This window comes from Parasteatoda tepidariorum, chromosome 2 (assembly GCF_043381705.1).
Source record: "Parasteatoda tepidariorum isolate YZ-2023 chromosome 2, CAS_Ptep_4.0, whole genome shotgun sequence".
Lineage (NCBI taxonomy): Eukaryota > Metazoa > Arthropoda > Arachnida > Araneae > Theridiidae > Parasteatoda > Parasteatoda tepidariorum.
Window position 1 is genome coordinate 5,431,336 of NC_092205.1, and position 26,609 is coordinate 5,457,944.

At 27.5% G+C, this 26,609-nt stretch overlaps 1 protein-coding gene across 1 annotated transcript in view; it reads left to right on the forward strand.

The window, feature by feature from the left end:
• The window catches only part of LOC107442219 (actin-binding LIM protein 2), a 98,619-nt gene that overhangs the window by 65,632 nt on the left and 6,378 nt on the right, over positions 1-26,609 (forward strand). The window contains exons 6-17 of the mRNA XM_071177085.1: positions 1,089-1,182; positions 2,947-3,037; positions 4,210-4,310; positions 15,769-15,837; positions 17,537-17,702; positions 19,744-19,800; positions 19,886-19,900; positions 20,416-20,583; positions 23,149-23,279; positions 23,844-23,985; positions 24,571-24,684; positions 25,240-25,340. Coding sequence (XP_071033186.1) covers positions 1,089-1,182; positions 2,947-3,037; positions 4,210-4,310; positions 15,769-15,837; positions 17,537-17,702; positions 19,744-19,800; positions 19,886-19,900; positions 20,416-20,583; positions 23,149-23,279; positions 23,844-23,985; positions 24,571-24,684; positions 25,240-25,340 — 1,249 coding nt within the window. The remainder of the gene's footprint in view (positions 1-1,088; positions 1,183-2,946; positions 3,038-4,209; positions 4,311-15,768; positions 15,838-17,536; positions 17,703-19,743; positions 19,801-19,885; positions 19,901-20,415; positions 20,584-23,148; positions 23,280-23,843; positions 23,986-24,570; positions 24,685-25,239; positions 25,341-26,609) is intronic.

Below are 26,609 nucleotides of genomic sequence, written 5' to 3' on the forward strand. Positions count from 1 at the left end.
TAGTGATCTACCTAATTTGAAAGCAGTAAACTTGCAGTTTCTCCCGCCAAACACAACAGCAAAGTTGCAGCCGATGGACCAGGGTATCATAAAGTGCTTCAAACAGTCTTATCGTAAATGGCTTGTCAGAAAAATGATCTTAAATATTGTAAGCATTTAGAAGATTTGTAATTAATAAGCATTAATTAAATAATCCGACAATATTTTGAAAGTCCAAAACCTAAACTAACGGTAAGTCGAACTTCCGATATGTCGAAGTTTTTCGTCAGTAGTCCTATCAGATTCGAGTGATCGCGAATTCACTGTAATTGCTTTAATTCCATTCTGTATGACTTTTGAAAAGTACAAATAAATGCTTAATGCCTAGAATAATTTTTAACATTTTATAACTTTATCATTTGAATTTGCAAAATACTTATTTATAATGTATTTATTAGGCCTTATTGTTTATTTTTTCATTAGTTCTACAAGTTAATTTCAATACAAAAAACTCTTTAAGTATGTAAAGTGATTTATAGAGATCATTTATCAAAATAAATCTGATTTCATTGCAAAAGTAAATTTTTTGTTGGTATTTGTTCATTTCTTTAATTCACCACTTCATATTTAGTGTTGAGTGTACAGTCTAATTGCTTTTACTCAGAAAACTGGTTGAGCATTTGATGGAGAAACTATGCTTTACAGAATTCTTTCTATAAACTAACATAAGCAGTACCTTATTTAAAATTTCAAAATTTAATTTAAAAACATCATTTTTAATTCAAAACATTGAGAAAATTAATGCAAATATTTTCTATTCTCAGTTCCTTAAAGAATCTATGGGATAAGCATATTCATTAAATAAAATAACAGGTCTGTTTAAGTGATAAATTAGTGTCATGAAAATATTAGTTGTTTTAGAATTTATGGATTTACATGAAATAATGGATGTTTGAGAACCTGGAAAACTATGACAGTCAAACAAACTATTCTATATTTCTACAAATGTTTTCCTACATTCTATAAAATGTTTCTGATTCCCTGTTTTTGTTTATTAGGTATGTTAAACCTATTTAAATCTAACTGTAAAAATCATTATATTTCAATAGGGATGGGATTCCATACTGTGAAAAGGATTACCAAAAACAGTTTGGTGTGAAGTGCAATCATTGTGAACGATACATTATTGGTAAAGTCCTGAGGGTAAGTTTATTTCAATGTATCTTATCATTATTAAGTCACTGTTGTTGTATTCAAAATTTTATGTCAAGTTTAAAATGAAAATCTCCACAAAAAATTTCTTGTATAAAATGCAATAAAAGTTTTGTATGATTACCCTGGAATGAAAATATTATCTATATTTACTGAAAAATTTTGATCTGTGATCTATTTTTCTGAATAACGTTTTTCCTTATTACGTTTTTTATGCTTGTTTTCAGAAGTTTTCTATTTTTGTGTTTCTGAATATGTATTAAATTTCAAATTATTGACACATTTTTAATGTTAAAAATTGCAAAACAGTTTTGTAGTTAACATATCTAAAAAATATAAAATTACTTGTTTCAATTTTATGATTAATGTTACCTTTATTTTTGAAACACAACATGCTTAGCTATGCATTCACTATTAGAATAAAATTAAAATGTTACTGCAAATCTTTTTAAGATGGACTTCACTTTTTTCTCAGAATTTGACTTTTTTTCATTTCAAGAAAAGGAGAAAAGCCATAAGTTGATCTTTAAATTTTTTTCTCCATACACACTTAGTGTAAACTAAGCTTTTTCTTTCACATTTTCATTGTTTGCATTTAAATTTTTGATGTATTTTTTCTCTTTTTTTTTTCTTGTTACAAAATGAAATTAGATTTCAAAACTATTCGAATCTTAACACTATTTATAATATTATATAACACTATTTATAATATTATATAAGTTAATAAAATCAGTGTAAAGCTCTTTAATTGTAATTAAAGGTAAAAAACTTTCTTATCAATAGTTATATTTACTTATATTTCTTAATAAGTAAAAGCATGAAATACTAAATTAAAACTAGGTTAATAATATCCTGAGTTTGTTTGTTTTGATTCTATGGTCAGTAGAGTTTCTCGTTTATGGAGGAAGCAACCAACTCACAAATCTTCTTTATCTAGTTGTTAATATTGTTTCTTCAGTATTGTAATGCACTTGAAAACATTAATAATGCATATCTGCTAACTTCTCTCGATTTACCTGTAAACTACTGGATTTTGAACATTTTTTCTGGTCTTATGGTTTTGTCTCCATTTTTTTACATTTCAGAAAATTCCCTAATGTTTCCTAAAAAAAATCCGTATTGAAAAAGAATTTTCTCACAATTTATTGCTTGCTTGAATATTTAAATAAGTTTTACTAATGCATAATGAAACTAGCCTCATTTATTGTAATCGGTTAAAAGTTTTTTTTGGGTTCAAAAATTTTCAGTTTATTTTTATTCGGAACAGTCTTTTTAAATTAATTAAAAAATCTTTTAAGTATCAATAATAAATTATGTGTCTATTACTATTCAAAATTATGGAAACATAATGGAATTATGGAAACATAAAATTATGGATTAACATTATGGAAAACATTTCAAATTTAAGTTCATTTATTTGAATCATAAATGAAAAACATTGCAGACCATTTATAGTTATTAGTGTATTATAAAATTTTTATATTATGGTGACTATAGAAATCCCTGAAATTCCCCATATTTAAATTATTTAGTATATTATGCATCTGTTGTCATGAAATTAATATTATTTTGTAAAATTTACTGAATTTTTTACTGTTTATGTTAGCAATTATGATAATGTGAGAGACAGTATTTGGTTGCGATGTAAACTAAATGAGTGGTAGTTTTTATTTTTAATTTTTTTTTTTTGTAACTGACTTGTGATTATTTAAAATCTGCAACTTCATTTATATATTTTAATTTTTTTTTTCAAAGGCTGGAGATAATCATCATTTTCATCCTACTTGTGCTCGGTGTTCCAAGTGCGGGGATCCTTTTGGTGATGGAGAAGAAATGTATTTGCAAAGTAAATCAACTGCTTTTCTTTTTTATCTAATAATATGTATACTATTATGTATGACATTTATAATATTCTCTCGGCAAATTGAAGTATCAAAATTCCTATTCAAATTTTCTAATGATGTACTATAAGGAATTGTGTACCTTTCACTTTTTATGAAATATTTTTTTACAATAAGTTCACAAGCCAAAAAACTTACAGCAATCATTTTTAAATTCTTACGTTGAATTTTGATTTCAAGGAACTATGTCTACAAACCTAGATAATCAGATTAAATTTAGTCTATCTAAAATAAACTCTTTGTAAGAGAATTATCCCCTTAATTAATTATAAAAATTTTAATGAACTTGTTTTTGTGAAGACATTCAGAAATTGAGTATTTATTTAGTAAATTATTAATGTATACATTATTAAAAAATTTATTATTGTTTTAATTATTTAAAATAGAATTTGAACTTACAAACTGTACCATTCATAAAAAATAAAAAAATAAATCCATTTGTTTAAAAACAGACAGCAAAAGAAATTTTAAGCAGGTGATTCAGTAGGTGTCAAAAATGATTGATGATTTGAAAAATCATTAAAAAGTAAAAGGAGATAAGAAATGCACAATTTTCTGTTTATGAAACTAAGAAAGATTTTTTTTTCTCCAACTAAACTTGAAAAGTAGTTACAAATTAAAAGATGGCACTGGTCACAGGAAGAAAAAAATTGCAAAGCAGTATTTTTAAAATGAGCACAATTTGTCGCTACAACCAATATTCTAAAATGTGTGTTTCATTTCAAAAATATACAGATTTGATGTAACAGTAGACATGTGTCAAGCGCTCAAAAATAGATGATAGTCTTGCCAGATGTGAATGAGAAGATTCACATCTGGGCACCTATTTTTGAGCTCTTGAAACTTGTCAACTGTTATATCCAATCTGTATGTTTTTGAATCCAATAAAGTTTTTTAATCAAGTAATATCTTATTGCTTTCTGAGGTTTTATTTAATATTCTAGAATGTGTTCTTAAGATATAAATAAAATTCTGGTCTAAATTTGGCATTTCCCCATTACAAAAAAAAAAAAAAAAATCTACATGTTTTTTTCTTTAAATACTTTCTATTAAAAAATTTTTAAAATTCATTTATATGTAGTGCCCCTATTTTGAAGTAATTTTTTCTATACTTTAGGTGGGGCTATTTGGCATCCTCGTTGTGGACCCTCTCCTGATGGAAAATTGGATGATGATTTTGATGATGATCACAAATCAAATGGTATATTAGATGGACATGTACGTGTAGCTACAATGTTATTACTTCTTTGAATTTAACCTAATATTTTGCTTTTTATATTGCATTGGATTATGATTTTTTTTCCCTTTTTTTGTTGTGAATGCTTATATTTTGATTTTGCTTTGTTTCTTTTTGATTTGCTATTTCTTGAAAGTAATTGCATAATTTTTGCTGCAGTACCCGCCCTATTCCCCTAGTCTTTCAAGTNCATTAGTCTTTGATAACACATAACCTTTAAAACACATAAAATTTTATTTTCATGTTTATATTTGTATTTTCAAAATTATATTTTACTGCTCTACATTTGAAAAAATTGTTAAACAATTGATTACAAATATTTAAATGAAATAGTTATGTTGCTAACTGTTTTAGATTTTTTTTAAAAATAATTTTAATATTGTCGTTGTAATAAGACTTTGGTTTAGTTTTTGAAAAGATTAACGATTAATGTTTTACTTTTAAAGCTATTTTAATTTTGTTTTGATTTATTTAAGTTGTTGTTCCTATCCAAGCAATTATTTTTTATGAATTCTCTACTCTTCTAGAACACTTTAATACAGAGTTTTTATTAGTTTGAATGTACTTTTGAAATGTAATATTTAAAAAAGAAATGATCAAAAATTTCAAAAACGCATTTTTATGAAATGAAAAAACAGATGGAAAAAAAATTTTCAATTACAGTAATTTCCGGTAAATAGGCCGCACCGCCGTACTGGCCGCACCCGCAAAAAACATCGCTAAAAATTTCTATTTTCATCTTATAGGCCGCACCGTCGTAAAGGCCGCACTTTCGTTTTTTCGATCAATCATCGATTTTTATCAAATGGCACATGCGTGAAAATAGACAGAAAAAATAATAATCTTTAAAACATAAACTCTATACTTAGAAAACAGTTATTGATATATCTTTTTTTTATATATACTCATTATATTATCATCAACATTTTTATGTATACTTATCATAAAAAGAAAGATTTGAAAATGATACTTACTTACAGATGAAACAAGTATAACCAATTAAAATCATAAGTTGAGGATGTATAAACGATAAAAAAATAAACTAATCACAAAATAAATCAGCATTTATTTATTTATATTTTTCAAATATTTTTGATCCTATATTTATTCAAAACCATCGAAATCTGATTCCTCACTGTCAGAACAAAACAAACGTTGTAAATCATGATCCAGTTCATTTTCTATATCATCTTCCTCATCCGACATTGAGGAAGGAACATTTTTTACGCAAAAGTCCAGTCCTGCATCCTTAAAACCAGACGTTATAGTGGTTTCCTTACCCCTCAATCAGGCGTTGGACACCCACCAGGCAACTTCTTCATAAGATGCACGGCGCATCTTTCCACTTTTAGTGTAAGTATGCAATCCATTGCTCATCCATTTTTCCCACTGACTACGCATTTCTACCTTAAATGAATGATTAACCCCTAAATCAAGGGGTTGTAATTTTTTCGTTAAGCCAGCGGGAATTATGGCGAGCGATGCGTTTACTTTTCTACATTTGCTTTTCACAGATTCGAGAAGGTGGGAAGTCATTGAATCCATTAGAAGCAAACCTCTGCTTTGAAAAAAAGCCCCAGGTCGTCTTCTCCACACGAGATCCAGCCAATCTACCATAATTTCTTCACACATCCAACCTTTTTCATTTGCTTTCACAATTATGTTGGGGGGGAAATTGCCTTTTGGTATTGTTTTGCGCTTAAAAATAATCATTGGACTTAGTTTTTTCCCATCAGCTGAACAAGCTAATACACAAGTAAACGATGTTTTCTCATTCCCTGTAGTAATTATTGGAACACTCTTTGTCCCTATTTTATCAACTGTTCTACTAGCAGGGCAATCAAAGGTCAATGGCGTTTCATCCAAGTTTATTATTTGAGAGGGAGAAAATTTTTCCTCATCAATGAGGTGCTTCACAAATTTCAAGAAGTTATCTTTTTTCTCCTCCCAATTTTCGGGAAGTTTTTGTCCAGCAGTGGTCCTTGTTCTGACCGATATCTTTTTTCTCTTCATGAAACGATAGCACCAGCTTGGGCCACCTTTGAAACCCTGAATGCCCAGCTGGTTTGCAATTAATTTTGCTTGTAAACGAATTTTGATTGTAGAAACTGGAAACCCCTTCTCTCGCTGCTCTTCAATCCATTTCGCCAAATCATTTTCCAATTGAGGAAATTTTACAACTCCAGATCTTCTTGCACGATTTTGCTGGGGTAACTTCGCAATTATCTCTTTATTCGCTAGCCATCTGCGAACACATTTTTCATCCACTTCAAAATCTCGAGCAGCAGCTCTGTTTCCGATTTGTTCCGCTCTAGAAACAACTTTTAATTTAAAAGCAGAAGTGTAGCTTTTACGATGTTTTGAAGACATTTAGTACTAAAGTGTTAGACAAGTATACTAAAACTATAGTAAAATATGTAACTAACTTTTGAAAAGAACGAACGATAGCTAAGTTTAACAAGAAATGCAAACTCCTAAATGTCAGTTTTACGCACACAATTTTTTCATGCTTTGAAGGGGAAGGGGAAGAAAAGAAGGCCAAAGAAAGAGAAGGAAATGTATGAATGGAATTCTGTAGAACTAGTAGGGGAAACGAACTAAAGAATGTGAGGAAAGCAGTGCAATATGTTGAAATACATGCGGGGCCCCCTTCCCACGGACTCCCTCTCCACCCCACTAGGAAGAATATCTATTTCATTCGCTAACGGTCAAACGTAAGAATGCATTTGAAATGTAAACCTTTCAGTGACCTTCAGAAAAAGAAAATGAATTGCTAAAGAGAAGGTTAATGATCACGGCAGTCGTAGGAGGGGCGGAACTTGCAGAAAGATTCTAGGATGTCCAAAATATTTATGACATTGACAGCCCAAGATAAATTTAGTGTGCGTAAAAGTAAAATGAACCACTTCCCTCCCCTCTTCCAATGGTGAAATGTTTAAAACTGGGAAGGAGGAGATAAAATGTTTCTTTCTTTCTCCCCACAACCCCCCCCCCCGCCTGCTCTCGCTTGCACAATGAATGACCTTCGAGAATAAGGGTTGGGAATGTCAGCAGAGCATACGGAAAATTAAACAAATTGTTTTTGGTTTTTGTCTTTGTTTTTCGTTTTGTTTCTGAAACTTTATTTATTACGAAACTGTTCTAGCTGCATAAAAAAGGCGAGATGATGAATTCTGAAAAGAACACGTTTCTTTATAATTAAAAAAAATCCAAGTCCAATTTTAAAAATGAAGTTTCGTATTGTTTATCATTAAAAAATTTAAATCTTTTATAATCAAAACGCTTTAATATAGGGAAAAAAATCGTATCAAAACTATTTCATAAGAGAACTCGTTCAAAAAAGAAAGAAAGAAAGAAACTACGATTGCACAGTACGGTTACTACGATTAATTCACAAAGGAAACATATTTCTAATAAGACAAAATCTTGCGTCTCTAAATCTTAAGCTTCAATTATTTTATTTTTCATTATTTTATAATAAGTATTATATATATTTTATAATATGTTTACAGATAATGAAAAATAACAAAATATTGAAAAAATTTATTTTCAATTTTTAGACGATATAGGAAATTCTGAAGAATGATGAATTTACCTTTTTTTTTTATTGAAATTGATTAAAATAAAATCCAATGTAAAATATAATAGAAAAAAATACTTTTAAGAAAAAATATAATAAATTATGAATTTTAATAACAAATGAATGAATTTTGCTTCCGAGACAGAAGCAAGTGTTCCAATTAAAATATATATATTTGATATTTCTTATAAACTCAGTAGCGGGATTCTTTGAAGAATATCGTTTTTTTCTTCTATTTTTAATTTTTTTTCTTTCTTTCGAGTTAAATCTTTTTTTCTGTTGCAATTTGACAGTTTTTACATCAGTTAAGCAGCTCGAAGTCAATTTAAAAACTCCCGTGATTTTTTTTACTTAGGCGCGCTTATTTATGCAGAAGTATTGTTTTTTTTTTGTTTTTTTTTTTAAATTTAACGGAACTTCAAGGATCATCTAAAATCAGATTGATGCATAGAACAAAAAGAGTTTATATTCTTAAGTAACAAATCGGATTTTTTAACACCATTTGTAGACGGCATAATGCTGTTTTTCGTCAATCGAAAACTTCCTTGGTTTACGGGATGTGTCATTTTGACGCATTTCGAATTTTATAAGGAAAATTACAAAACCCTTTTGCATTTTTATTTTATCTCTTGTAATGACTTTTATCTGTTGATCGAGGTAATTGTATTTTGAAGACTATTTTCTTCAAAAGCGCTTAATAAATTGCATCGTATCCGTAAAAAGTTCCTCAGTGGACTGATCGTTAAGACACGGTTCCCAGCAGATCACCGAAGTCAGCATCACTGATTGCGGTCAGTGTGCCCACTTGGATCAGTCTGCGTAGGGACCGAGGGTGTGCGGTATTGGTCCTCGTTAAACTGTGCTAACACAAAGTGTTCTACTTCGCATGCAGGTCGTCGAGCTGGCGAAGCGGGGGTGCCATCCCCTCCGCAGAGGATCAAAATTGTGATGGCATGTCTTCGGATCATCCTCCGGGATGTTTCCCAGACCGTCGCCAATAGCCCATAGCGCAGCTCTAGTGCGACGTAAATTAACAACAACAACGTATCCGTAAAATTTTTTTTTAATGAAACCTCGTAGTTATAGATTTTTATTGCGTCAAATTGACGTGTGTTCATAGAGATAGATATATAAGAAACATCCATAAACCTAGTGTTAAACTATAATTTCATTTAAAAAAATAAGAAAAAAAGACGTCTTCAGAGTAAACATTAAGAATTAGGTTCGTTATTTCGGAAAATTTTCGGTAAACATCTATTTTGGAATAAAACCACCGTGATCAAAAAATTCTCACATGTGGTGTGGGATAAAAAAAAATTCTACGAATAGGCCGCATCGGCGTACAGGCCGCACATCATGACAGGCCAACTTTTAAACACGTATAGGCCGCGGCCCATTTACCGGAAATTACTAATGCTTTAATTTGGCTTTCTGCAAAGTTGAAGTGCTGCAGACTTCAATCCCTAATAGTAATTGAAAAGCCTGGTGAAGAAGAGAAGGGGAAAGAAAGTCGGGCTGATGATATGATGCCAATCTGCAATGCTCATCTGAAATGCTTGTGAAGTAGAGAATGGGTACATTTTTATTTACAAGGATAGCATGCCTTTTTTTATGTCCACTTATACACAAATTTTGAGTTTTGGGCGAATTTCCAAATAACAAGAGTGCTCTTCAGCTTAAACACTGATTGGCTTATATTCAGAAATTTGCAGTAATACCTAATTGTTATAAAGAATTGCTTAATAAAATAGCTGAAAGAGTGAGTTTCCATTTGCTTATCAGCATCTACGAAAGTGTTTCTTAATATGAATGTGTCATTATTTAATGTTATACTTAAGCAATATTCACATATAACATTAGTATCAATTTACTTCATGAAATGAATATTGCCTATAATTTTCAACCAATATAATATAAATTATACAAATTTTAAGGAGATCATGAAAAATTTAAGGTAATATATTCTTTTAGTGAAAAATATTTGAAAATAACTGAATGATGGAAAGGACTAAAAACATCAAATTGGCTGCATACACTTGTGTACGTAAAAAGCAAAGGTTTCTTTTTGTAGCAATGATTTAATCGTAAATAAAGAATAAACTTTTTTTTTTCAACAAAATGAAGCCAAAAGCATGTCAATATGCTTACAATGTAGCATTACATAAAATAATATACATTGAGAATATTTTAAATGAATTTTGATTATTTCTTTTTTAACATAAACATTGTATTTCGAAAATATTAAAATCCAAATTCAAAACATAATGCACAAATGCAGTGAAAATTTGTATAGATGGGTAACATAAAAAATTAACAAAATTAAACTAAAAAATAAAATATAAATTCAAATTGCACCTCATTCCCATTTATGCTTTTGAATGCTGAAAGTATAATATATTATTTAACAAATTTTGCTTATAAAAAAATTTATACATAAAATAAAAAAACTTTTGCTATTAACTTTGAATTTAACATTACTTCCCCAATGTTAAAAATAATCAGAACATGAACTTGGTAATGGTCTGCTTTATTTTAAGCACTTTTTATAACATAACTTTAAATTTACTGCCATTATTTTATAATGCAGTAAATTACNTATATATATATTGTCAAGAATAAATAAAAATATTAAATAGTTTTTGTATATTTAATAAAATGTTTCTGTTCTCAAAAAATATTGTGAGCTTGCAGACAGTTTTAGATTGTGTGCAGATACTTTATGTTTTTATCTTACTGTGTTTGACATTTATTAGACGTAAGGAAGTTGATTTTGTTTGTTAAGTGCTAAATGTTTTTCACCTATTTCAAGTTGTACTTTTTGATCCCTTCCTCTCCTCTTTCTCAGCAAATATAAACAAATTGCAATCTTTCCCCTTTGCAAATCTAAATGTTTTTATGCGTTAAAAGATTTTTTTTCCAGTGGTTAAGAGGATTTAGCGTCTTATATAAGAATTGCTTTAGTTCCATTTTCTTTCTCAATAAAATTGCAATTGAATTAATGCTTTTGTAATCTTTTGATTGCCTCTTAAATTTGACTCAGTTTTGCTATATCTTTTTATGAAAAATTAATATTCACTATTCACACAATATCTAACAATATCAATTTTGTATTGTGGGGAGAGTAGATATCAACGATGTCAACCTTGATCTATGAAAAGGTTCCCCTAGTTCGAGTTAACATGTCTTATGTACTAGTGAATTGGAATTTTAATTTTGTAATGGTAGGCACACTACAATATATTTACAATGCATCTGAATCTGGAAAATCAAATTTTTAAAATTGTTTTGACTCTTGATAATAAGCGCACTACTGTAACATGATGCATTAATTTCAAAATTACACTTTCTAAATCTAAAAAAAATATTTATAAAATGCTGTATAGAATTTTCAAACTAAGCTAAGCCAAACTTTTAAGAATTTTAAAACTTTACGTTTCTTGATCAGATAATAGTGTGATTTTACTGTATGACTTTTGAAAAGTACAAATAAATGCTTAATGCCTAGAATATTTTTAACATTTTATAACTTTATCATTTGGATTTGCAAAATACTTATTTATAATGTATTTATTAGGCCTTATTGTTTATTTTTTCTTTAGTTCTACAAGTTTCAATACAAAAAACTCTTTAAGTATGTAAAGGGATTTATAAAGATCATTTATCAAAATAAATCTGATTTTACTGCAAAAGTAAATTTTTTGTTGGTATTTGTTCATTTATTTAATTTACAACTTCATATTTAGTGTTGAGTGTACAGTCTACTTGCTTTTACTCAGAAAACTGAACATTTGATGGAGAAACTATGCTTTACAGAATTCTTTCTACAAACTAGCATAAGCAGTACATTAGTTAAAATTTCAAAATTTAATTTAAGAACATCATTTTTAATTGGAAACATTGAGAAAGTTAATGCAAGTTCCTTAAAGAATCTATGGGATTAACATATTCATCAAATAAAATAACAGGTCTGTTAAGTGATAATTTAGTGTCATGAAAATATTAGTTGTTTCAGAATTTATGGATTTACATGAAATAATGGATATTTGAGGACCTGGAAAACTATGACAGTCAAACAAACTATTCTATATTTCTGCAAATGTTTTCCTACATTCTATAAAATATCTCTGTTTTTGTTTATTAGGTATGTTAAACCTATTTAAATTTAACTATAAAAATTATTATATTTCAATAGGGATGGAATTCCATACTGTGAAAAGGATTACCAAAAGCAGTTTGGTGTGAAGTGCAATCATTGTGAACGATACATTATTGGTAAAGTCCTGAGGGTAAGTTTACTTAAATGTATCTTTTATCATTATTAAGCCCCTGTTGTTGTATTCAAAATTTTATGTCAAGTTTGATATCAAAATCTCCACAAAAAAATTTATTTTATAAAATGCAATAAAAGTTGTGTTTGATTACTCTGGACTGAAAATATTGTCTATATTTACAGAAAAATTTTGATCTGAGGTCTATTTTCCCAAATAATGTTTTTCCTTATTAAGTTTTTTATGCTTGTTTTCAGAAGTTTTATATTTTTGTGTTTATGAAATTTCAATGAATACATATTAAATTTCAAATTATTGACACATTTTTAATGTTAAAAATTGCAAAACAATTTTGTAGTTAACATATCTAAAAAATATAAAATTACTTGTTTCAATTTTATGATTAATGTTACCTTTATTTTTTGAAACACAACATGCTTAGCTATGCATGCACTATTAGAATAAAATTAAAATGTTGCTGCAAATCTTTTTATGATGGACTTTTTTCATTTCAAGAAAAGGAGAAAAGTCATAAGTTGATCTTTAAATTTTTTTTCTCCATACATACAGCTTTTTTTTTCCACAGTTTCATTGTTTGCATTTAAATCTTTGATGTATTTTCTCTCTCTCTCTCTCTTTTTTTTTTTTTTTTTTTTTTTTTTTTTTTTTTTTTTTTTTTTTTTNTTTTTTTTTTGTTATAAAATAAAATTAGATTTTAAAATGATAGGAATCTTAACACTATTTATGATTTTATATAAGTTAATAAAATTAGTGTGAACTTCTTTAATTGTAATTAAAGGAAAAAACTTTCTTATCAATTGTTATATTTACTTATAATTCTTATTAAGTAAAAGCATGAAATACTAAAATAAAACTAGATTAATCGTATCCTGATTTTGTTTGTTTTGATTCTATGGTCAGTAGAGTTTCTCGTTTATGGAGAAAGCAACCAACTCACAAATCTTCTTTATCTAGCTGTTAATATTGTTTCTTCAGTGTTGCAATGCTCTTGAAAGCATTAATAATGCATATCTTCCAACTTCACTCGATTTACCTGTAGACAACTTGATTTTGACAATTTTTTCTGCTCTTTTGGTTTACATTTCAAAAAATTCCCTAAAGCTTCCTAAAAAAAATCCCTATTGAAATAGAATTTTCTCACAATTTATTGCTTGCTTGAATATTTAAATAAGTTTTACTAATACGTAATGAAACTAGCCTCATTTATTGTAATTGGTTAAAAGTTTTATTTTGGTTCAAAAATTTTCAGTTTATTTTTATTCAGAACCGTCTTTTTAAATTAATTAAAATATCTTTTAAGTATCAATAATAAATTATTTGTCTATTAATATTCAAAATTATAAATTAACGTAATGAAAAACATTTCAAATTTAAGTTCATTTAATGTCAATCATAAATGAAAAACATTGCAGACCATTTATAGTTATTAGTGTATTATAAAGTTTTAATATTATTTATTATTTTTTTTTCAATGGCGGGCACTTGGGATGTATTGTCCCATTGGTTAGGAGTGCCAGAACTGCTACTCTCTTCTCGTTACCCAGTGGGCACCTGCGGCGAAGCCACGGCAGTGGAGCAGCGTCGCCCACGTCACACAACCACAAACCCGTTTATAGGGCGGGTCACATTCACACAAAGGAGAAAGGACATAGAACACAGAGAGAAAGAAACATCCATGCCCTGAGCGGGATTCGAACCCGCAACCATCGGCTCCGCAGTCAGGCACGCCAACCACTCGGCCACCTGGCCGGCAAGTTTTTATATTATGATGACTATAAAAATCCCTGAAATTCATTCCCCATATTTAAATTATTTTGTTTATTCATTTCTTATCATAAAATTTATATTTTGTAAAATTTACTGAATTTTTTACTGTTTATGTTGGCAATTATGATAATGTGAGATTCGGTTGCGATGTACACTAAATGGGTGGTAGTTTTTATTTTGAAATTTTTTTGTAACTGACTTGTGATTATTGAAAATCTGCAACTTCATTTATATATTTTAATTTTTTTTGAAAGGCTGGAGATAATCATCATTTTCATCCTACTTGTGCTCGGTGTTCCAAGTGCGGGGATCCTTTTGGTGATGGAGAAGAAATGTATTTGCAAAGTAAATCAACTGCTTTTCTTTTTTATCTAATAATATGTATACTATTATGTATGACATTTATAATATTCTCTCGGCAAATTGAAGTATCAAAATTCCTATTCAAATTTTCTAATGATGTACTATAAGGAATTGTGTACCTTTCACTTTTTATGAAATATTTTTTTACAATAAGTTCACAAGCCAAAAAACTTACAGCAATCATTTTTAAATTCTTACGTTGAATTTTGATTTCAAGGAACTATGTCTACAAACCTAGATAATCAGATTAAATTTAGTCTATCTAAAATAAACTCTTTGTAAGAGAATTATCCCCTTAATTAATTATAAAAATTTTAATGAACTTGTTTTTGTGAAGACATTCAGAAATTGAGTATTTATTTAGTAAATTATTAATGTATACATTATTAAAAAATTTATTATTGTTTTAATTATTTAAAATAGAATTTGAACTTACAAACTGTACCATTCATAAAAAATAAAAAAATAAATCCATTTGTTTAAAAACAGACAGCAAAAGAAATTTTAAGCAGGTGATTCAGTAGGTGTCAAAAATGATTGATGATTTGAAAAATCATTAAAAAGTAAAAGGAGATAAGAAATGCACAATTTTCTGTTTATGAAACTAAGAAAGATTTTTTTTTCTCCAACTAAACTTGAAAAGTAGTTACAAATTAAAAGATGGCACTGGTCACAGGAAGAAAAAAATTGCAAAGCAGTATTTTTAAAATGAGCACAATTTGTCGCTACAACCAATATTCTAAAATGTGTGTTTCATTTCAAAAATATACAGATTTGATGTAACAGTAGACATGTGTCAAGCGCTCAAAAATAGATGATAGTCTTGCCAGATGTGAATGAGAAGATTCACATCTGGGCACTTATTTTTGAGCTCTTGAAGCTTGTCAACAGTTATATCCAATCTGTATGTTTTTGAATCCAATAAAGTTTTTTAATCAAGTAATATCTTATTGCTTTCTGAGGTTTTATTTAATATTCTAGAATGCGTTCTTAGATACAAATAAAATTCTGCTCTAAATTTGGCAACTCTCCATTATATATATATATTAAAAAAAAAAAAAAATCTACATGTTTTTTCTTTAAATACTTTCTATTAAAAATTTTTTAAAATTCATTTATATGCAGTGCCCCTATTTTGAAGTAATTTTTTCTATACTTTAGGTGGGGCTATTTGGCATCCTCGTTGTGGACCCTCTCCTGATGGAAAATTGGATGATGATTTTGATGATGATCACAAATCAAATGGTATATTAGATGGACATGTACGTGTAGCTACAATGTTATTACTTCTTTGAATTTAACCTAATATTTTGCTTTTTATATTGCATTGGATTATGATTTTTTTCCCTTTTTTTTGTTGTGAATGCTTATATTTTGATTTTGCTTTGTTTCTTTTTGATTTGCTATTTCTTGAAAGTAATTGCATAATTTTTGCTGCAGTACCCGCCCTATTCCCCTAGTCTTTCAAGTTCTCGTTCCACAAGTCCATATAGTTCACTTACTAGACAGGTTTGTTTTGTTTTGTTTTCCTCTTTTTTATTTTTTTTATTTGCTAATGTTTGACTTGCTTTATTTTTTTTGTTTGATTTGTTTTTAAATTTTAAATAGCATTTTGATAACACATAACCTTTAAACACATAAAATTTTATTTTCGTGTTTATATTTGTATTTTCAAAATTATATTTTACTGCTCTACGTTTGAAAAAATTGTTAAACAATTGATTACAAATATTTAAATGAAATAGTTATGTTGCTAACTGTTTTAGATTTTTTTTAAAAATAATTTTAATATTGTCGTTGTAATAAGACTTTGGTTTAGTTTTTGAGAAGATTAACGATTAATGTTTTACTTTTAAAGCTATTTTTATTTTGTTTTGATTTATTTAAGTTGTTGTTCCTATCCAAGCAATTATTATTTTTTTATGAATTCTCTACTCTTCTAGAACACTTTAACACGGAGTTTTTATTAGTTTGAATGTACTTTTGAAATGTAATATTTAAAAAAGAAATGACCAAAAATTTCAAAAATGCATTTTTATGAAATTGAAAAAACAAAAAAAAAAAAAAAAAAAAANAAAAAAAAAAAAAAAAAAAAAAAAAAAAAAAAAAATATTTTCAATTACAGGCTATAGATCTTGTAGTAAGTTATCTTTTATGTTAAAAATATGCAGTTATTTATGAAATACATTTAAGGTAGTAGTTCATAGACTGTGGCTTAAAAGCCCTTTGCTCACTTGCTTGTAGTCAAAATTTAATTAAATTGATAAAAATCTGCATGACTAGCAGAGCTAAATCCATAACTTGTTTTCAAACTTAATTTCAATGTTTTTGAACTTTGAAAAAATAAATCAATAAACTTTGAATTTATAATAAAATTTAAAAATGTAAAGAAAACAAAATGTACAAAACATCAAATGTTTTTTAATTCAGAAATGATGGTAAATATTATATATAATTTTCTTTATTTGTCTTTTCATTATTAAGACTGATTGATCTAAAATCAAAATTTTTTGTGGCTTCCCAAAGCTTAAGAAAACTTTTCTGCTGCCATATGCTGGAAAAGTTTTTTCTTCCATTATTTAAGGTTTTGCAAACATGTGATAAATATATAACTTTGTAGCACAGAAATTACTTGTCAGAATTAATTAAACTTCACCTTATTTAGACATGGACATATCTTTCATCTGCAACGGAATTTCTGTAGTTTCAGAAAATATTTTTCTAGTGATAGCAAAGATAATATTTTAATGTTTGAATAAATTCGAAGTAACAGAATTTTGTCCACCACTCAGATACATGAATGATATACATTGAACCAGATATATTAATAATGTACATTGCACCAGATGTACGAATAATCCATATTCAATCAGATACGGTAAAGATCAAAGAGAGAAATAATTAGTCTTGATAAAGGTTTAATCAGAATTTTAAAAATTTTAGCCTCAGTTTACTGCAGTTGATAATTATGTACATCAAAAAACTCAAATGCTGGAGAACCTACATTGTAGAATTTAAAAAAAAAATGCTAGCTTTGATCGAAAAGATCTGTTTAATCTATATTTGAATTAGTATTTAGGGTCCACTCAATCTATTTCATAAAAAATACGTTTGAATAAATTCAAATTTTAAGGACGTCCAAAACCTAATGTAGTTTTTAAAAAAACGAGGTTTGCTATCATATTAAAAATGCTTTTTTCTTCTCAAGTATGGAAGAACTAGTCCTGGTATGTTCCTCGAAAAGGATCCTTTAATAACAGATTTAAGCAGAGTTTACACATTTAGTTATTTAACGTCTGAACCTACTCAAGGATATCTAAGGCGTCCTCTACAGCCTCATCCTCCCAAATCTCCGCAGTTTCACCGACCTCCAGGTAAGTGATTTATTTTTTCGTTATCAAATACAATGTTTTTGGAAATGTTTATGGGGTTTGGTATAATATTTTAGTTATATTGCTTCTTGTTTCAAAAATAATAAGATGTCATTGATGTATCTTTAAAAAAAATGAAATAAATGAAAAACATTTTAATCTTGCTTTAAAATGGTTTGGAAGAGGATACAAGGAAGATTTTACCAGATAATCATCTACATATAAAAATCAATCCTTATATTTCTGCCAAGTTTATTGTTGGCAGAAAAATTGGCAAGAATATTATTATGAAAATGCAATCTTTCAAAGGTCTTAACAGAACATTATTTTAGAGAAAAAAAAATTTGAAATCTAAGAAGAAAAAAAAAACAATCAACTAAACTTGCATATAATTAAAAAAAAAAGTGTAGAAATAAGGAAAAATAGGAGCTTATTTTTGACATATGTAAAATATGAAGATATATATTTTTTTTCTTCGAAAAAAACATAATTTTATGTTTTGCTTGTAACATCAAGATTCTTCAGATCAGCAGATTCTTCCTCTAATTCATAGAATTACTCAAATCTCCAGACTGTTGTTGATTTGTGGACTTCTGAGAATTAATAGTTTATGTTCTGACAAAATTTTCTTGGAGTTCTGCTCATCTAAAATTTAAATTCGTTACACAAAATCTCTTTAACGAGGCTCTTATTCCATCCTTACCAGTATCCTCTTCTTCTTTTTTTCTTTCTTGGATTTATTGGAGAAAAATCCAACTTCAGATAAACTTAAAAGAAAAATAAATTCCATAGTAATTTCAGCTCAAATTAATGAACTACTGAAGCAAACACAAAAGTAAAATTGATAATCTTAAAAGTAATTCCGAAATGTAAAACGTTTAAAAGAAAAATAATGCTTCTTCTAATTTTTTTAAACTTATATGTTAATGTGTATCGCTTTTGTTGTAAATTCTGATTTGTAACAAGAATTATTTAATCAATGATATATTTGCCCCCTTTTATTATTCATATAGAAAAATTTTTTTATATGATATTACGACACGGAAATTTCGAATCTCGCATTTCGGTTATCTTTTTTTTAGGGGTGCTCGATACTATTGTAAATCCATATTTCAGTTTTATTTTGAATTGCAGTTGATGCGATTGATTTTCTCAATGTTTTTTAAATTCTAATACTATTACGACATGCAAAATTGAATTACACTTTTGATTAATCACTTTTGTTGTAAGTCCATGAGGTGCTCTGATCGTTCTATCTACTATTATTACTAAAAATTTTCTTAGTGTTTTTAAATTCCTATATTTCCTATATATTATTAAGATACACAATATTCATTTTGTGCTTTCATTAATCACTTTTTAACTTGGCGTTACCGCCGTTTCTTCAATAGACTTTTTCACAGTTATCATTGCAGATATCCACGTTGCTTTTTAAATTCTATTATTTTCGTACGATATTATTAAGAAATAAGAAAGTCGAATTGCAAATTTTAGTAATTTTTTTTTGTCACTGCTGATTTTCACTAAATATTTTTTTGTGCATAATATTTTATGTTTATAATAATATTATCGTGGGATTTTGCTGATTTAAAAAAATACTGATTATGTATTTTCAATTGTCCATTATTACAATCTAGAGTGATACAGACCAGCAATTATATATTAAACATCATAAATTGTTTAATAAAGAATCAAATATAATAAATAATAAAAATTATGGAGCTCCAAATTAAAAAGAAATCTTCAATTTTATGTACATATTAATTATTAAGTATAAAAGATTTTGAAAAGTACCCAGAGGGTGTGGCTGCAGGGCTGAGAAAAGTATTAAATAAGATAATAATTAAGTTTTAAATGTTAGGAAATATGGTATGCATATTTATTTCTATATGACAAATACCTATTGATTTTTGACTAGTTTATAAAATTTCAAATTATTTAAATTTTAAATATTATTTTGAGTTTGGTTTTTAAATACTTGGCATTTAATGTTTTTTTTTTTAATTATTGTAATTTAATTAATAACATGTGTCTGTAATGATAGATACTGGTGGTAGTGGTCGAAGAAGAACTCCTATTTCTCGACCTGCTTCTAAACAAGGTAAATTTTGATTATTATTTTCTTAAATTTTTTTGTATTATAGTTTTTGAAGGATTTTAATATTTTTCTATTTATTTTATTTCAGGAATGCAGGTCTTAGGTAAGATAATTAATACTTTCTTTAAAATTATTCTTTTATATTCCTGCTATGAAATGAATTATAATAAATTATCCAGATTAAAAAGAAAAAAAACATTATTTTTTGAAACATATTTTAACATTTGAATTGAATGCAAAGTGTGTCAAATAATATTTTATAATCTTTCTTATCAAGTTAAATGATTTTTTAGCAAAAATGGTTTTGAAAGCAGTGAATTAATTTTATTTTTCCTGCTACAAATAATTCAACTGAGTATTACGTAAATGCATACATTTTATAAATTACATACAAATTGTCTCTTGAATTAATGTGATAAAAACATTAAAATCATCAAATTTTAAAACAATCAAATCAGTACTTTGATACCCATTCAATTTATCAGTTCTTAAAACTAGGCATTTTTGATCTAAATACTTATTCTTTTTTTCTTCTAAATATAAAAATTTGTACTCTCCATTCTTATACTTAATAGTTTGTACTAAATGTTTCACTAAAAAGGTTCACTATTGTTACAGTTGATACTATTCAATCATCAACACCTAGACCACGTTCTCCTCACATGAATAATGAAGAACCAATTGAATTAGCTCATTATCCAGATGCTGTTAAACCTGATCCAAAATATGTTCCTCCTATTGAAAGGGATGATTTTCCTGCTCCTCCATTTCCTTACACAGATCCTGGTAGGTAACTCAGTTGGATATGTTATTTTACTCTCGAGTCTTAGAATTAGAAAAGACAAAATAATTTCTTTAACTTCTTCACTGGAGATTCACTTTTAGGTCTAACTATTTAATTTATCAAACATTAGTCTAAAAGGACATTTGAATACATGTTAGGGGATCAGTTTGAAATGAAATTGAATCGGGATGAGGTATTAAATAAGGAGACCTATTATAGCATATATTACTGGCAATGTACAGTGTGCCAAAAAAAGATTCACCCTGAATAACTTATGATCTAATGATCTTTAGGTTCTAGGACTTAATGGTTCGAGCGGGTGACCTCAAATGTGCCAATTAATCAAGTGTAGTTATCAAATATGCAAAACCGGTTGAATAGTTCCTGAGAAATTGAATTTTAAAAAAGTCAGATTTTGCTCAAATTTTTTATTTTAAAATACAAAATTATATTCTTTTAGATAACGTAAAAAATAGTTTACCTTACAATTCAAAATTTTTCCATCTATTATTAGATAAAAAATAATAAATATTTACTAAAATATATTTTTTTTTGCGTGGAATTATCTTTGTATAAACAAATTTTACACTTGTGTGCTAAATTCTTTTAATTTCCTTAGAAAGTTGGCGAGATATGGTGAAATGCGCAAAAATTAACATTCAGGGTCCAAACTTAAGAGCATTCTTTTGACCAAACTATCGGGACTAAATTTCCCAGTTTGCTGCTCTCCTGTATATCTTAGTGGTCAGAAATCTGAATCCAGGGGGGGGGGGAGGTATTCAGAGAAAAGTACGTTTTTGAGTTTGCTTTCGTAACTTAAAATATCGTTTGCACTAATTAATTAGCATATTTGAGGTAACATCATCAAACCATTATGCTTGAGTACTAAAAAGTGAAGATCCAATCATTAGCTCAAAAGTTATTCAGGGAAATCCTTTTTTTTTTCGTTGCACTGGACACAATATCAGAATTTTATAAAATATCTTGGCATTCTGTCCTATAGATTTTATTCTATATTATGTACAGTTATCAAATTTTTAAACTGTTTCTCTTATATTCATACAAAATCAGTTTAATTATTAAGAACAACTGAAGCAATAAAATGGAATTAGAGTAGGCAGTGTGACCCTTAAGAGTCTTTGAAAAAATGTTTTAGATTGAAATAATCGACACAATTGACATTTTATTGTTTCATAAAGTTTGTGGGAATTTTTTTTAAATCTTGGATACTTTCTTAATGTAGTTTTTTACTGGGTGAAGTTTCCATGAAAGCAATGAATGAAAATTCAAACAATATTATGTAATATTGTGATGATTGATTAAATTTCATAGTTGTCTGTGCTTGCTATTGGTTGAAAGTGACATACTACGTGTGGAAGGGGGATGGTATGTATCGACTGATGTCAACTTAAGCTACATATTTCGTTTCCACGTGTTTCATTTTGAACAAATTTAATTTTAATAATTAAAAGAAGTATTTAGTTAGTCGTATGCATTATACATAACTACATTTGTAACAAAACTAAAGAAAATACTGTCTATAGTCGCAGTATTTATATTTGTTATTTATGAGGTCGTATAAAAACTTAATCTAAGTTGCACTGTTATTATTTTTCTTGTTATGAGTGCCTTTTGAAAAATCAGTTAATTGCATTATTGTTTTCTATTAAAGAGCTATTTCTTTCATACCTGCCAACTTTTAAGCCTTTCGAGGCTAATTTTTCCCATTGGTAGAAAATTGGAATTTAAATTTCATTTTTAAGCAGAACTTACGCTGTATTTTTAAACAGCTTATGCAGACAACAATGACACTATTAAATATTATATATATACTTAATTTTTTTAAAAATAGTGGTGGTTGAAAAGATTATAAAATAAGTTTATAAATGCAAGGAATATATAGAAAGCATACATTTTACTGCCACTTTAAATATAGAAATAAAATTTTACGCCAAATGCGTAAAAGTTGGCAGGTATGTTCTTTTATTAAAATTAAAATCTGTGCAATATTAGACTAAATAAAACTTTGAAAATAATGTTATATATCTTAAGACTGTAATAAAACCAATTAAAAATTTTTAAATAGAAAAAAAGAAAATCAAAAAAGTAACTTGTTTAAGAGCAAAATTTTCAGATATTTTCTAAAATCATATTAAATCCAGTCATTACATATCATCTTCCTTCCCACAAGTAGTGATGTCATTTTAGTTTGTTCAATTTAAAAGCGATTTGTAAATGAATTTTGAAGTGACGGTATTTTGGAAATTAATGTGTAGAAAAACAAATACGATGTTGAAACTGTTTTTCTATGGGATTTTAATGCAGTTATTAGAGTTGCTTCACTTTTTTTTATTGAAAGCTAAAAATAAATGTGATACAATGAAGCAAAAAATTATGTATATTTTAAAAATATAGAGTGAACTAGATATTTCTATCTGAAATAGAAATTATAACTTAATTGACAGATATATTTTATTACTCAGTGAGGTAAACCTCATGGGTTGAATGTATTCTAATACTACTTAAATTAATGTCCTACATTTTGTAACAAGTTTTTCAACTTGTAGAGAGAAGAAGGCGTTGGAGTGGCGGCTCTAAAGATTATGAACCTGATGAGAATGGTGATGAAACAGATTGTGACCCACGTCTGAAAAAAGAAGAACAAGAGTTGTCTAAAATTGCTACTGGTATAGGAAAGGTCAGTTTTTTCACAAAAACTCTTAGCAGATTTTTCATCAACTGTAAAATTCAAAATTAATTTATTCTGTCACTAGTGTAGTCTCTTTATCATAATTTAATTTGGAAAAGAAAAAATGCGCACATTTTACGATTGATATTCACAATTTCCTAGAAAAACCTTTAACTTTGTGTCTCTTAAGTATTTAAACTTTTTATGATCTTATGATGTGGCAGTTAAATTAAGGTCTGAAATGGTTTATGATTTATTTCCCATATTTTACAGGTTGTGGAAAAAACATAAGATTCTTTTCTAAATCCCCATTTATTTATATTAATTTTATGCTGATGAAAATCACAAAAATATTGAAATTAATTTTGGAAAACTGTATCCTACCATGCTATTTTCCAGCCAATAAAATTGTACCGACAGCAATGGAAAACTGTGACACCATGATTAGATTTTTATAAAAATATGCATTTTTAAATTCTCATTAATTTTTATTATATATTATGTGTATATATTATTTATTATCATTGTGTTACAAAATAAACTTCACTTAAATTTTCTTTTTATTTCCTTAAGGTATTTTTGAAAAATGTTCAGGAGCGTGAAAAGTTGAAAGCATGGAAAAAAGCCAATCTTGATCCTAGAAATGCATCAAGAGTTCCATCAGCCAATAGGGAGCCACCTGCTAGATTACGTTATTATAGTTCAATTAATGCTTGTGAGTTGTTTTTTAATACTTTGCATAATTTTTTTTTAATTTTTAAAATAGTTTCTACTGTGTGCTAACAAAGGAACCTATGTTAAAAATTTTCCAAATTGATATATACAAATTTTTTTTGTTATTCTATGTAGAAGTAACTATTCGTTGAACAAAATTACTAAACAGTTTATGCATGCAAACAAAATGAACTGTTTACGTTTAATGCAAAAAAACTATAGTTTTATGGAGAAAAAAAAATTGGAATGTTTCCATATAGTCGGTATATGGTATATTTTTAATCGATGATGTATTTAAATCGTTGTTTTCTTTGTGATACAATCTGATAACACACATTTGAAAATAAAAATGTAAGCAGTTGGTTATATATCTCTTCTTTTTAAGAGAAACTCTCTGTTGTTGCAAATAAAGGAAAGTAAAGGAAACATCAGACGGCCACTCTGGCTTTGGTTGGTTTGTCAGATCTGCTAAAGCATTAGCTGCCATCATTTCTATTTGTATTTCTTGACATGTTTATTTTTTTCATTAATACAAGCAAATATATTATTCTTGTTGTTTGTTTATTCCTAATTTAATATTTTTCAGCTCCTTCTAGGGACATTGATAGACCTAGACCTTGGGAAGATGATGAATTTGATCGCAGCTCAGGGTATCGTTCTTCTCTGGGACGTTCTTCGGGTAATACGCCATGCTACAATGGTAAACTATTTGTTTCCTGTTTTACCATAAAAGCTTTAATGTATAACAAATCTTATTAACAAACTTTTCATAATATGAATATTTTTATCTTCAATTATGAATGTTGTATTCTGTTAACATATTTTTATTAAATAATTAAATTATTTTAACTATGTTTTATGTATTACAAATGTTTTTTAAATCCTAATATTGGTGCATAATATATCATTACATAATGTCTATAATGCTAAAAATATTTTATGTTCAAAATAAATTAATTTTGTGTTGAAAGCAACCATTATATGGAAAAAATTAAAGTATATTTTCAAATGGTACGAAGCAGTATCCCAAGTGTATTATATATAATTTTTATTTTCAAAGTGTTAATTTTGAAATTTTCATTTTTAACTAAACGTAGAAATGTTTTACAAGATTTGAGAGGAATTTATTTGTAATAATAATATATGGCAAGAAAAAAAATTTGGTGCTAATAACTTGATTTGTTTAGAAATTTATATTAGTGTAGGAATTTTTATTTAGCATTTCTATTGATTGTAACTGTGTTTTTTACTTCAGTTGTATCGTCTCTTCGACCGATACCAAAACCTGGTTATGGCTTTTCAACTAAATCAGCAACTTTACCGGCTGCCGGAAGAGAAGGAGGAATGGGTTTTATGGTGGGTTACAATATTATTATGCTTAATATATTTATGTTTTTGTATAAAATTTCTATTTTTAAATCAAAAAATCTTTGCTTATCAAGTAAACTTCTCTTCAAAAATTATGGTCATTTTCTAAGTGCTGCTAATTCAATAATAATTTCTGTATGGGGGAGAGTATAACACAGATTTAAACTTAAGGCTCTGACAATTAAAATTTAATTCACAGTAAAAAATTTTGAGTAAATTTGTCTAGGATTTGGAATTAACCTTAACTAATGCAAAAATTTACTAGTATAAATATCTAAATAAAAATATTTTTCGGTATTTATATAAAAGTTTTCCATTTTTTGGTTGAAAACCAAAAGGACCAGTTTTGGACATTCATATTAACTAAGCCAATGTAATTCCATAAAGAAAGTAACATATCAAACTGTGTTGACAAAAGATAAATTACGGTAAATACTGTAAACCTATTTATCCATTCTTAAAACAATTTTTTAAGTATTTTCTTGTGTTTTTAATGAAATATTTTTGTCACAAAATACTGTTTTCTTACATGTGAAACTTAGAATTTTTCAAAAGATGAAACTGATCATTTTTCCGTGACTGATCATTTTCTCCATAAATATCTTCAGACCTCCACAGGTAAGGGAAAACCTGGAATTGTCAGGGAATTTCATTTAATTCTTAAAGAACAGGGAAAGTTGCAGTTTTTTAAAAAGAACCTGGAACATTCCTATATCATACCTGGAAAATAACCAGTCTTAGAATCGTCAGTAACAGTAGTCAGTTATTGAGCTTCAAGTTAAATAATCATAATATCTATTACAATTATTTTTTAAAATTCCACTTTATAGAGAAACTTTTCCATGTTTCTATTCTCATTCTATTATTTGTTTTTGAATGAACTGACTAATATGAATTTGAACTGACACTAAGATAATGTAAAAAGTTCTGACTAAAAAAATGTAAATGATTCTGACATTAAAAAAAATGTTATGGCATAACCATGAATATCATACATAAGTTTTCTGTTATATTATTGTCAGAATCAATATGTAAGGCCCTTCAGAATTCTGTATAGTTAAAAATTGCTTGAAATTTATTTCTTTTTGTTTCTCTACGTTTTTTCCCCTTATTTTAATTATTGAAATTACTTTTAATGAAAAGGTGCTATCAAATAGTAAGTCAAAATCGTTCATTTATAGGGGTTGTAGCTTTAGATGGTAATGAATCACAATTTTAAAATTGGTAATCCAGTGTTTATTTTCATGTAGCCATTTA